This window comes from Cyprinus carpio, chromosome B11, assembly GCF_018340385.1.
Source record: "Cyprinus carpio isolate SPL01 chromosome B11, ASM1834038v1, whole genome shotgun sequence".
NCBI lineage: Eukaryota > Metazoa > Chordata > Actinopteri > Cypriniformes > Cyprinidae > Cyprinus > Cyprinus carpio.
Genome location: NC_056607.1, coordinates 1097788 through 1111971, shown reverse-complemented (window position 1 = coordinate 1111971; position 14184 = coordinate 1097788). Strand labels below are relative to the sequence as shown.

Here is a 14184-nt window from a genome sequence, read left to right as displayed (position 1 = left end):
TTTGCACATGCGACCACTCTTGAGATCAAACACACGTGTGTTCAGACCGCAGGTTCCTTGACATGTCTGATGGTCAATCATCTCTCAGGCTGACCGCAGGCTCTGAAATACTGCAGCAGTGATGACTGCATTCTCCAAATGAAACGTACCTCAAAAGTGTGTTGTTCTGCCATGTGTCGTGTTTCTGAGCTGCATTGCATGTTCAGGAGTGACTCCTATATTACATACACACAGTAATTCAAGAGATTTATTTCTGTCACTTGCATTTTGTATGTAGAATAAATGAGCAACATCACAAATCCTTGACTTGTTATGATCTGGGATGTCTTGAGCAATTCATTTGGAAGTCTGTGTCTACCATGGAATAATAATTTAAAAAAAATTATTTTCCAAAATCTTTCCACCAAAGTGACAACCTTATGAGTGAACATTTGAATGTTCTGTATAATCTTAATAACAAGATATTGTCATTTTAATGACAAGTTTTCTCATTAAAATGACATCTTTTCTCATAATAACGCGATATGTCATTAAAACTACATAATGATTTAATAAAAAAACACATTTTTTTCTTGTTAAAACATTTTTAATGCATGTGAAACAAATATTAAAGCTCTTTTTTTTACCCACAAAAAAAAAAAAAAAATCTAGCTTAATTTTCCTTTTTCCGTTTCTCAAACAGAATGAAAGTATAATAATAATAGGCAAATAATAATGAAATAAACCGTTTGTCATTTCTCTTTAATTTTTTTTTTGCTCTTATTTCTATTTGGTGTTAAATCAAACTTAAGTCATTCAAATCAAGAAATATTTCAAGCCAGAATCAATTATTCAAAATATAGTGGAATGACATAGTCATTATTATTAGAACAATATGTCGTTTTAATGAAAAAGTTATTGTTTTAATGATATAACATCTTGTTATTACGAGAAACGATGTTTTAACAAGAAAAAGATGTCATTTTAACGACATAACGTTCAAATTGTAGTCTTGTGATCAAAGAATTGGACTGGTTACCAGAAGGTTGCAGGTTCAAACCCCACAAAGATAGATTTTAATCTCTCCCTGGTGGTCTAGTGGTTAAGATTTGGCGCTCTCAACGCTGAGTCCCGGTCAGGGAACGACTTTTTCACTTTAAAAAAAAAGGGGAAGTTGTGGCCTAATGGTTAGAGAGTTTGAGTCCTAACCCTACGGTTGTGGGTTCGAGTCTTGGGTTGCCAATACCACGACTTTTAACGACATAACATCTTATTACGAGAAAAGATGTCATTTTAATGAGAAAAATGTCATTTTAATGATGTAACATCTCTTTATTATGAGAAAAGATGTCGTTATTACGAGAAAATATGTCATTTTAATGAGAAAGAAATGTGATTTTAACGGTGTAACATCTCGTTTTTACGAGAAAAGACGTAATTAAAACGACATAACATCTCATTATTATGACATAATTGAGTGGAAAAAATAATGTGTGTGGCAGCAATGCGTCACCGTAGATTCATTCTTGACATCTTTCAGATACAGTATGTTGCTACCGCAGATATTTTTTTAATGCACTTTCTAGTAATTTTTTAATTGAGGAGATATTGAGGCCATTAAAGTTTTGCACATGCATTATGTGCTTAAGTAGCGAGAGGGTTCATAACATTAATCACATGATGCCTTCGAAGGTATTTCTCTTCTCTCCTGTTAAATGAATCAGAATCAAAAACTCTGCTGCAGCGGCTGCGCAACCTGAGAAAGAAGAAACTAATCAAACCTGTGTTCTTCAGGTGGGTTCACCGGACATTCAGAATGACCTTTGACCTTGCCTCCACATAACTTGACCTGTCACCTCATTCCTGTACATAGAAAGCAAAGGCCCTAGTTTGACCTGTTCAAGTATTTTCATGGTGTTCTCATCTTTATTGTGTCTTTTGCTCTCGTATCACTGTATGCAAGCCTTGAGCAGCTCAGCTGTGTGGATATAGCACGCTCCTGAAGGAGAAACCGCGTCAGCAATGATAAACGCTCACCTCACAGAATGTTAGGTTTGGATCTGTCTGGGTTCACTAGTGTTTTCATTCTTCCTTTTGCATTCAAAATCACATTTGCATGATGATTACAATATAATATAATACCAACACTCTCGATCAGTCTTCTGTCAAACTAGATTCTGTCCATTAAGGTCACAAAAAGTCCAGCTGGCTGAACCGAGAGTATCAAAATCCACAGAAGGACCGTTTCACAGTAACCTTTGGAATAGCCTTCCTGGCAGTGTTTGAGAGCCGCGCTCCTGGAGCTTGCCTAAGCTTGTGTTTACGCTGCATCAGTGCAGGAATCAAAGCCAGTTCTCAGGATCTCTGCTCTGCAACAGTGATTTCACTGAGCGCATGTGCATTTCTGCAATACCACCGCATCTAGCTTCACTGACATACACTGTGCCTGATCATTATAGAGCCTGTGTGTTAATGAGCCACTCCTACAGCTGTGCAGGTTTGCAAAATCAATATATATATATATATATATATATATATATATATATATATATATATATATATTTACATTTCTGTCTTTTCAGAGTGAAAATTTGTCTTTCAGAAAAACATTCTGGGATGTGTTTCCCAAAAGCATCGCAAGCTCAAGTACAGCGTAGACCCACTGAAACCAATGGAGCTACCATCAACTCAGGCTTATGACTAATCTTGGGTTAGTATAACCTAATAATACTGACCATATATTTCTCATTCTAGGAAATTTGTTCCCCATTACATGCTAATGAAGCCCATTACTAGCTAGGAAAGAACAACAGACTAGCAGAAGATTGACATTTAGGAAGAATATGTTAAAAAAAAAACATCTTGATTGGAAGCATGCATGGGATTTCTCTGTCAAGTGCTTCAAAAAAGATGTTTTATAGTTATTAAGTACTAATCAGTATAAATTTGTGTTAATGGGGGACATCTATGCATTGAAAACTACAAAAGTTGATTAACATTGTCTGCAAAAATATGCAGTGTTGTTTGAATGGGGACATAAAATCCACCAAACTGTAGAAATGACCCTAATGTGGTCAGCAAAACTCTCTGTATTTCACACTGATACCAGCAGATATGCTTCTCCAGCATCGGATTTCTGTGAAAGAGCATTGCACAGCTGAGACCCGCGGTGCTTCTCAGTACTGTTGATATATTAGCTCACACACACAGCGCGCTGGACATCAGCCACGGTCAGTGGAATCAGGTCAGATCTCATCATCACCTCCTGGGACTATCACAGACACGAACCGTGGGCTCGGATAGACAGTGTGTGTGATATCTCCTGATACACTCTCCAGTTACTTCATCACTCATCGATTTATGGATTCATCGACTGCTGCTCTTCTGAAGAGGCTTCCGCGTATCGGTCAGACCGGTGGGCGGGGCGTCGGCGCTCCCCGGCACGCCATTGGCTGAGCCGAGGAAAGGTGTGCGCGGAAGTCTCGCTATAAATAGAGTACCGCTGCACGAGCGTCCGGTGAAGGATGCTGCCGCAGGCTCTGAAGATGTCCGGCAGGAGCGCGTTTCTGCTGCTCAGGTGCGCGGACCGCTGGGCTGACGTCATCGCGTGCGCCGCGTCACGCCAGGTGAAGACGCTGGAGCAGATGCCCGGACCCTCCGCCGCGGGCTTCATCTGGGACCTGCTCTTCAGACGCGGACTGTCGCGCCTCCATCAGCTGCAGGTGCGTGCGATCTCGAGTTGCTTCAGTAGAAACGTTACTGCTTGCTTATTACACATTCTGTCACAGTTGTAGTGAAAGCATGCAGTTTATTAAGATTAATCAGATTAATCGTATTGCATAAAAACGGTAACGAACGCTGTAAAATAAGCAGCAATCATTTATTTATTTATATATTTTTTTGGCTAGGGAAACATAAACTGAAACAATGTTTGTAAGAACATTTTTTATTACAAAGTTTATTTTATTTTTTTTTCTGAACCCTTGTGCTGTGCTGGAAATCCTCCTTATTTGGTATTCCTTATAAATCTCTCATTATGCTATATTATCATTCAATCATGGATTCTGTTCTTCTTGTCAGCTTGTTTTCTTTCAGTCAGCACCGGTTTGGGAACTGATTGATCGTAGGCCTCTCTGATCTGAGCTTATGCTCCTTAAGCGTTATTTGTGGAAGAGATGAGGAGCAAAAGCTCAGATCAATGAAGCCGACGATCAATCAGTTCCCAAACCTGTGCTGACTGAAAGAAAACAAGCTGACAAGAAGATCGAATCTGATATTTGGTAATAATACAGCATAATGAGAAATTTATACCCATTTTTTTGTAGCGCTGTCATTTTGACCAGGAACACCACAAGCGTACCAAGGAGTATATATATAAAGAGAGGGTTAATTAATTAGTAGTCTATTTGAAAATTAAGACACTGATGACCAATCCACATCGTTTTGAATGTCAATGGCTTCGATGTGAATTAATAGTGCATCTGAAGTGAAAGTGTCCTGTGACTGTGTTTGAACTGGAGGGCCGGAGGAGGTACGGGCCCATGTGGAAGGCCAGCTTCGGGCCCATCCTGACGGTGCATGTGGCCGAGCCGGAGCTGATCGAGCAGGTGCTGAGACAGGAGGGCCAGCACCCCATGCGCTCGGACCTCTCGTCCTGGAAGGACTACCGCAAGCTCCGCGGCGAGGGATACGGGCTCCTGACGGCGTGGGTACAAGCGCTCGCTCATAGAGCATTTCTAGCAGATTGCATGCATGCAGCTCGTCCTTTATGATCCAATTAAAACACTGGTGGCAGGAGCCAGTTTTACATGCACTGCATCTCACACCAGGGAAGCGTATACAGTAATCATCGGTTGCTGCAGGTCCTGTTAGGAAATTCAAAGGAGTGGTTAATGAGAACTGAAAAATTATTTAATGTATGAACACGCAACACCGTTTAAATGTTGCTTCTTGTTTCAGAAGAATATCCAAAAGCAACAATCCCATAATCTTTACAAAAGTTTCCTTAATGTTAACACATAAACAATAAAAAGCCTTTCTAAATCATAAATAAATATATATTTTGAATGTTCAGAAAACTTTTCATATCGCTTAATGGCAAAAGTAGCCAAACATAACCACGGGATCATATTTTACCCGAGAGGCGGGGCTTGATGTTGCAGGCGGAGCCACGGTGGTGGATTTTAAACAAAAACCTAATATTAAACAGCCCAAACTCTTATAAAAGAACACATAAAAAAATCAATGAAGACAGAGTTATTTGAGAATGAATATTTTAGTTCACTGTTTTTTTCTTTAATACTGTAAGGGGATTTCACTAAATATTAACCTCTAAATTAATTATGCACCATTTATCATCTGCAATACTACAATGTAACCACTATATGGCTGTATAGCCATATATATAAATACATAAACGGCTTGCTGAGAGAGAACGTGAGAATGTAAAACATAAAGCACATTAGGATATCTTTTCAGACTTTATTAAAGACTTCTTTAAGCATAAGTTAATGTTTAAATGTTGATTTGAAGTGTCAGTTTTTCTCATTGCAAGTTAAATCTGGACACAGAGAAAGCATTTTGTTACTCATACTAGTCACACAAAAGTCATCCGAATAAATATTGTGTGTTGAGTGTCTACATACCATAAAGAGAGATTCTTGAGTAAATCTTGAGTGAAGATGTTGCAAGCAGTCATTGCAGATGGAGTTTGAAGTGTGTTTTTTCCCGCCACACTGACATGCGTTGATCTGTGTGTGTTGCAGTGAAGGTGAGGAGTGGCAGAGCGTGCGCAGTCTGCTGGGGAAGCACATGCTGCGGCCTAAAGCTGTGGAGGCGTATGACGGCACACTCAACGCTGTCGTGACGGACCTCATCCACAAACTCAAGCTACGCTCGCAGCAGAGCTCCAGCGGCCTCGTCACTGACATCTCTGCTGAGTTCTACCGCTTCGGTCTGGAAGGTAAATCAAAGAGAGTCAAACCTTATAAAGTAATAAAAGAGTTTGAAGACTTGCTCAGTACAAAGAGCTTTTATCACAACTGAGATTTTTCACTGGGTAATACACTCTTAAGAATAAAGGTGCTTCACGATGCCATGGAAGAACCTTTTTGTCTAAATGGTTCCATAAAGACCCTTTAACATCTGAAGAACCTTTCCATTTCACAAAAGGTTCTTTGTGGCGAAAGAAGGTTCTTCAGATTATAAAGAGATGTTTTTTTAAAGAACCTTTGACTGAACGGTTCTTCTTTGGCATCGCTGTGAAGAACCTTCTAAGCACATTTATGTATCAGAAAAATGAACAAATCTGGATTCATGCTTCTTCTAATTAAGATCTTAAATCAAGCAGAAAGTCTTAAATTCATAAAACCATGGCGTTCTTTCCTTGGTTTTAAAAAGTCTGTCAAAGTGAGAGGTCAATGTCTTCTGCTCCTCCTCCAGGGATCTCGTCTGTGCTGTTTGAGTCCAGGATCGGCTGTCTGGACCCGGTGGTCCCTGTGGAGACGGAGCGCTTCATCCAGTCCATCAACACCATGTTTGTCATGACGCTCCTCACTATGGCCATGCCTCAGTGGCTCCACCGCCTGCTTCCCAAACCCTGGGACACCTTCTGCCGCTGCTGGGACTACATGTTCCAGTTCGGTGAGTACACCTTGCAGAAAGTTGAACTGAGGGGAAACAAAGTGAAATTCAACAGGTAGTGGCATGAAACACATCCAGTATTAAGACCTTTTTTAAATTTGATATGAGTGTATAATAAGTGATATTAATTAGTTAAGTGAAAAAGTCCATCTGCTGTTGTCTCTCACATCAAAATCCACATGTTTGTTTAGAGCTGTTTTGTTGGGATCTGTGCAGATTTCTCTCCTGATTCAGACCAATTTTTCACTGGAGGATGCATTATTATGGATTATGGACACATTTTCGCTTGGGTTGCAAGTGATGAAATCTGATGGAGAAACTGAGGGGGTTTTCATTTTTGGCTGAACTACTCCTGTAGTGTTTTAAAAGGAATCCAGTACATAAAATACACATTTCTATCGATGACATTTCAACCGGTGTTTTTCATCTGGACTGTGGTTGTGTAAGAGGTTTATGATGTTGAACCTCTTTGTGTCCCCGTAGCTAAAGGTCACATCGACCAGCGTCTTGAGGAGGAGAGGCAGAAGATGGCACGAGGAGAGCGTCTAGAGGGACGATACCTCACCTATTTTCTGTCTCAGGCCGGAGTTCCTCTGAAATCTGTGTACAGCAATGTGACCGAGCTGCTGCTCGCTGGCGTCGACACGGTATGAACCGCTTCACACCTGCAGAAAACAGTGACTTCTGAACGATCATGTCATATCAGCCGCATTAATGAAAGTTTAGCAGGACAGATACTCAACTGATCAGCTCGGTCTGCTCATTCACAATAAAAACAGTTACTGAAAATAATAAATACATCATAAAGATGACTACAGTGAAAACTGTGCAGACATCTAAAAACATCAAAAACTAATAATGACAAGAATTGCTAAAACCAGAACTCAAATTAACATGAAAACAGAAAATATGAAATTCAATTCAAACTATTAACTCGATGATATTAACACAACGCTAGTTTTAAAAATCACTCTAAATGTAAAATAATAACAGCACAATGATAACAACACAGACGATTGATATCACTGAAATCACTTATCATAAACAGAACGTTATGGACACTAATATTGTTTTTATTCATTTATATTTAATTGAGATATTTTAGTACATCAAGTTGAACTAAATGAAAATGAGAAGTGTTGCCTTGGTAACTAGCTGAATTAAAAAAATAAATAGGTTTTTTATATTTTATTTCATTTCAAGTAAGTTCTAAGGTCTAGTTTTAGTTTTAGCTATAATAACCCTGCATTATAGTTATTCAGTCACTTTAGACATTTCACGGGTTTTCTACAATGGCCTTGAGGGATGGAGTAAGGTTGGTTATTCCACTAACAGACTAGATTTGTGATGAAAGCTGAATTCGGGAGTTCTGACTGCGCTGTGGCGAGATATGACGTGATTATCTGATGTCTTTGCATCCTTGGAGAGCGCTGAACACTGATGTTTCGGTGTGATATCTGTTTGGAGGATGTGTTCACACTGTGTTTGTGTGCTCCAGATCTCCAGCACGCTGTCGTGGTCTCTGTACGAGCTCTCGCGGCACCCTGAGGTCCAGACGGCGCTGCGGGACGAGGTTCGGCGCGTGATGAAGGGCCGCAGCGTCCCCGAGGCGCGTGATGTGGCTGCCATGCCGCTCATGAAGGCCGTGATAAAGGAGATCCTCAGGTACGAGTCTTCTCTCGTATCATCAGACACAGTTCATCCTGTGCATTATATAAAATAAAGCATTGAACACTTTCCAGGCTCTATCCTGTGATCCCAGCCAACGCTAGAGTCATCACAGACAGAGATATTACCGTCGGCGGATACATCATCCCAAAAAACGTGAGTACTCCATACTCCAGCAGCTTCGGTGTAGGGTTATAAAACATGCTTCTCTCACTTAATTAAGCATAATTGTGCGATATTTGCCTATTGCCCTTGTAAAAAAAATAATACATTTAAAATACATTTATTTCATAGTTCAAATCTACACAGAAACTTACTGATATAAAAATGATAATTAAACTTTATTTGGAGTACTGCTTGTGCACAATGTAAATTTTTTTAATATTAAGCCTAAAATGTGTGTTAATGTCACTATTGATGAGGATTGTATGCTCTTTGAATATTAGCATTCTTTAAATGCAAGATATTTAAATACTTTAGCACAATCAAATACTACTTCCACACAGTTAAAGTGCATTAAGCACAAAATTAGTTGTCCCAGTTCAGCAGATTTTAAGTTTAATTAGTATAGTAAAAGTAGAATTGCAGGGTATTTTTATTAAGTACATAAATATGTAAATGTATCTGTAGGATACTTGGCATGAAATAAATGTATTTCAAATACATTTTAGTATATTTATTTTTCACTTGGGTGGTTATTTATCCTGACATTTGTATTATCATTAGTAACACGGTTGCCAGATGTCAAGAGTTTAAATCCCCCAATCAGAGCTTTTCTTTTAAATGGATACATTTTCTGACTAGTGTTTGACTTAATCTTCCCAACCTGGCAACCGCAAGCAGGCAGTATGTAAGCTGGAGTTTAGCGCTCTCCATTGAGATATTCTGTTCAAAATGAAAGCGTAACACGGCCAGTCTGTGTTTCTTCACACAGCCCTTAATCTGCCATCATACCTTCTCATGACAAACTGAAATAAATCCAAACACGGATCTGGGATCTTGCTGAATAAATGCACTTATGCAACATCTGAGCCACAATACAAAGGCTTTTGTGTTGTTGGTTTAAAAACAGAGACATAAATATAATGAATATATTAGGAATTTGACAGATTTAGCTTTTGAGAAAAGTTTCCCTGCTGAAAAAAAAAAAAAAACAAAAACAAAAAAATAATAGGCACCATCACAAAATTTGAAATGGTTTTACTGGTTATAATGGGAATCGTATTGGTTTTAATGGAAACTGTATTGGACCCTGTGAGTTTCTACTGGTGATCAAAAAAATTAAATTAATGGTTTTAATGGTTAAAAGTTGATGGTTTGTAATGTCTGTAATGGTATTTGTAGTGGAAACCATTAGATTTTTTTTTTTTTTTTTTTTTTTTTTTTTTGCGATGGTTCTGTAGTTTTTTTCAGCAGGGAATTTTCTTCATAGGGTGGAGAGTGTTTGTTTATATAGACTAAATATAATAAATTAAAACATGCATGTGAGTTGATGTTCCCTTGATTTGTGCTTACATGAAAGTGCAATAATTCTGATCTAATGAACAAATCCCTCACGTGACAATGCTGTGTGTAAACTGAATCATCATGACGCTGATGTGAAGGTCTGTGTTTGCTGGATCCTCACAGACGCTGATCACTCTGTGCCACTACGCCACGTCCCGTGACCCGCGGCAGTTCTGCGATCCGGACGCGTTCGTCCCCCAGCGCTGGCTGAGCCGCTCCGAGGGCAGTCACCCGTTCGCCTCCGTGCCGTTCGGAGTGGGCAAGCGCAGCTGCGTCGGCCGGCGCATCGCTGAACTGGAGCTCTACCTGGCGCTGTCTCGGGTATCTCAACTATTCTGAAAATTCACCCCATGGGTTTTCTAAATGCATGTTGTTGATCTTATTGTCAGGTTCATCTGTGCGTATGTATTTAGCCTCGTGAGCAGTGTTGGGGAAAGTTATTAGTTTTAAAAGTAATGTGTTACAATATTGCGGTACTCCCTTGAAAAGTAACGAATTACGTTACTTAGTTACTTTTTATGGAAAATAATGCATTACGTTACTTTTGAGTTAACTTTTAAATCTGGGCAGGGCCTGCTTGTTTTTTTTTTTTTTTTTTTTTTTTTTTTTTTTTTTTTTTTTTTTTTTTATATATATATATATAAAAATAGTTATTTTACAAATGTAAAAGCCCTTTTACACCAAAAGGTGAAATGCTAAAAGAAACAGACAGGAGAAGAAAGTTCAACACTATTCAGCAACAACAAAAATCAAACACAAATGTGTCATTTTTGCTTAGTATGGTTGAATTGAATCGTTGAAGGTCAGTAGCAAAGACAGTGGTAAATAAAATAGGATTAAATACATAATGATATTTGTCATATGTAACATATTTAAGAATTGCAGGTTTGTATAATACTCTGAGTTAGTATTTGACTTTTTATTCATTTTGAGTAATACTGAATCTGTTTTTGTGCAGGTGACATGTAAATACATGTTCATATTTAGTCTAGAACTACAGTAAGATCATGTTCACACACAACACTGCATTTACTCCTGATTTCTCTCAACATTAGGACAGGAGAGCTGTCAATCAATACATGGGAAACAAAGTAAATAGTGTTACTTATTTAAAAAAAACAACTCAGATATTTCCCTCTAAACTAAAAAGTAATGCGTTACTTTACTAGTTACTTAAAAAAAGTAATCTGATTACATTACTTGTAATGCATTACCCCCAACACTGCTGGTAACGTTTAATCATAAGGTCGTGACTGGACCTCTAATGCATGGCTTGTTTTTCTCACAGATTTTAATGCACTTTAATGTGGAGCCGGCGGAGGATAGCGATCCGGTCCGGCCGATGACCAGAACTCTTCTGGTCCCAGAGAGACAGATCAACCTCCGCTTCATCGAGCGCTGACGTGACGGTCCGAGTGACCGGGTGTGACAGAGAGCCAGGAGGACGCTGGGACGTCTGCAGCAGGAGCCGCGCTCCTTACCTGAGCGGATACCAGCTCAAGAACTAACCTGTGATTCCTTAACTTATGAGACATAACCCAGAAAGAGTGCAAGAGAAGCTGTGTGTGTCCGTTGCTGGATGAAGCTGCACAGACCGTGCCGCAGATCTTCATGAAGAGACGTTCGTTACGCAACAGAGAGACTAGAAAGAGAGAAAAACTCTTCATTTATAGACGCTTGTGTGCAAAACAAATGAGGAGCAGCTTGTGCTCGTGGTCTATATTAGAAAATGAAGATTTGGTGCTACTGTGTTTGAAATTTGCCAGTTTGTCAGACCCGTCTCCTTGAGACTTCAGTAATCATACAGAGAAACGCACCACAGCTTTTATGAGCCCACAAAGTGCTTTTTTTTCCAACATGAAATTCTGAACTGACATAAGATCAGCCTTATATTCAGAAAAAAAGTCAGACTTGAAAAATTGCTGATGAAACTACATGCAGTATGATTGCTTACTTATTCGCACAATTTTTCTATATTGAATAAAAATGTTGTTTTGAGTCAATTTTAAAGGTAACTGCATTTGCTGTTGCTGGTTATAAACAGTGCACAAAAACCAAACTTTACTTTCTGGCTCGCTGCTATAGTTTAGTCCACTGTAATTCCACAAAAGCGAGTTTAACCTACTTATTCTAACAGCAGGTTTTCTGAGAAGGCGAGTGCCGGGTTGTGCTGTTCTAGTGATGGACACAAGGCCACGCTGTGTTTGCTCTGGGGTTTCCCAGCAAGTGCTCAGAGGGTCAGCGTGTGCTCTGAATATCCCGTGATAAACCAGCAGCTCCACACCAGCAGTCTCCTAAAAACACAGCTGTAGCGTCCTCTAAACCTAAAGCCTGCTCTGATGGCCACGTCAAGACTGAACATTGAATGCTTCATTGACATTAGTGGTCTGGAACTCGTTTTGTAACAACTAAGACGCTTGGAAATGAAGCGGTGAACTGAACTGACGCAGTCCAAAGCTCATCTCTTGGTAGTTTGAACTGTGAGCAGCACAGTGCGATCCATATTCCTGTAAGTGATTGTGTGATAGCAATCACAGAGAGTCATCCATGAACAGCAGCTGATGGAAGGATGCCATCTTGTGGTGTAGGGTTGTTTAAGATTTTGAAGGGTAACTCCAGCCCAAAATGAAAATGTTGTCATTAGTCACTTACCCCCATGTCGTTCCAAACCTGTAAAAGCTTTGCTCGTACTTGGAACACAATTCTGAGTTGAATAAAGTTGATTATTTTGTTTTCTTTGTGCACAAAAAGTATTCTAGTCACTTCATAAAATTCGGATTGAACCACTGATGGCAGATGATGTCTTTCATACGTTTCTGGACCTTGACAGTGTATTTTATTTGGCAGTCAGTGGGACAGTCACAAGCCTCCTGGTTTTCATCCAAAATATCTTAAATTGTGTTCCGAATGCGAACTAAGCTTTTATGGGTTTGGAACGACATGGGGGTATGTGATTAAAGAGCAGGTCAGATGGTATTTTAAAGTGTCCCAATATTGTATTGGAGTCCCCTACATCAGGTTTAAATGCATCTAAGGTCAGAAAACATTGTAATTTTCTCAGAATATACATTTAATATTAGAGTCATTTGCCAATGATTAGGAAATTGACAAAGCATTGACAAAGCACCTTTACATAAAACAATAATATAATCAATCCGTTCTTATAATGACATGAAATACAAAAACACTTATGCAAGCGAATCGTGCCCACAGCTAAAGTTTAGCTGCTAAACTGTGAACACTAGATGGATACGTTAGCCGAGTGCTAACGTGACTAACTGATGAAACAATACAGTTTGTAAACCAAAATATGTCTACTGTAATGTTTGAAGAACGACAGACAAAAGACGCTTGGTCTTAACGTTTAATCAGAACGCAGAACAGTTGTATCACAGTAGCACCAGCCGAAATCACTCATCTCTCCCGCATTAACCCTGTAACTGCCAGTGCAGCACAATAAACAGCAGTTTCACAATTATTATAAAGTCTGTGTGCTACACTACATTCTTTATTATTAAACAAAGTAATTAGAACAACGTCAGTCTACAATAATCGACATATTCTTAGGTTCACTGCGAATTTTTAGAACTACTTCAGTAAGACAGTGATATCGTGCTTTACCTGGAAACCTAAAGCTGCACTAGGTATACATCACATATTGGCACAAAAAATATATATTTTGAGCACTCAATTGAAAATGTACACCTAACGTATCAATCATACTACTTACAGGTCGTGGTTCAGAGAGCTTGTTAGTCCAAATTAAGAAGATTAGAAGCCAACGAAGATAAAAGCCCAGATTAGAGAAGCAGTCCTTAGTAAAATGGCATGCACACAACAAAAGTTTTGAATTGTATTTCTGTGGTATCCTTGAACACAGCATCTTCTCAACATGATGTAAACACACTAAATAGCGGAAGTGTTTGTGAGCAGGTCAGACTCTGTTCGCATTTCGCGGGCAGGCGGGGATTATGTAAATGTATTACCCAGTGACGTACACCGGTAACAGGCAAAAGAGTCTAAAATATAACGACTCGTTGCGGCGATTCAGAACCGACTCTCTCTTTTGAGAGAAAATATCTTTATTTATCATGCACTTTTTTGATTAACAACTTTGCAGATTGTTTTCATTTAAGGATAGCTACGTTATAAACTGCAAAAGAGAGATTTTTCAAAAACCCATCTGACCTGCTCTTTAATGACAAAATGTTCATTTTGGGGTGGAGTATCCCTTTAATATCATAGATAGACTATTTACCTTGTAAAGCCTGACATATGAAATAACAGTCAGCAGAACATTAAAACCATTAGTTTATTGAAAGTTTAGATAAAATATGAAGGAAATAATTTGCATATGTGTTTTATATCATATTTAATCCATCAGACTTT

The 14184-nt window shown here is 39.0% G+C and overlaps 1 protein-coding gene across 1 annotated transcript; it reads left to right on the top strand.

The window, feature by feature from the left end:
* The first annotated feature begins 3258 nt into the window (after nucleotides 1–3258).
* Nucleotides 3259–11798, top strand: LOC122133866 (25-hydroxyvitamin D-1 alpha hydroxylase, mitochondrial). Its single transcript, XM_042733511.1, has 9 exons — nucleotides 3259–3701; nucleotides 4494–4684; nucleotides 5745–5941; nucleotides 6421–6621; nucleotides 7105–7268; nucleotides 8120–8286; nucleotides 8364–8445; nucleotides 9919–10116; nucleotides 11084–11798. The coding sequence occupies exons 1-9, from the start codon at nucleotides 3504–3506 to the stop codon at nucleotides 11195–11197; spliced, it is 1512 nt and encodes a 503-aa protein (XP_042589445.1). The 5' UTR covers nucleotides 3259–3503; the 3' UTR covers nucleotides 11198–11798.
* Nucleotides 11799–14184: the final 2386 nt, after the last annotated feature.

Excerpts from the sequence above, each read along its gene's own strand:
- LOC122133866 (XM_042733511.1), top strand. The coding sequence starts at position 3,504 with ATGCTGCCGCAGGCTCTGAAGATGTCCGGCAGGAGCGCGTTTCTGCTG. Across the intron at positions 4,685-5,744 it reads GGATACGGGCTCCTGACGGC|TGAAGGTGAGGAGTGGCAGA; the intron begins GTGGGTACAAGC and ends TGTGTGTTGCAG. Across the intron at positions 6,622-7,104 it reads GGACTACATGTTCCAGTTCG|CTAAAGGTCACATCGACCAG; the intron begins GTGAGTACACCT and ends GTGTCCCCGTAG.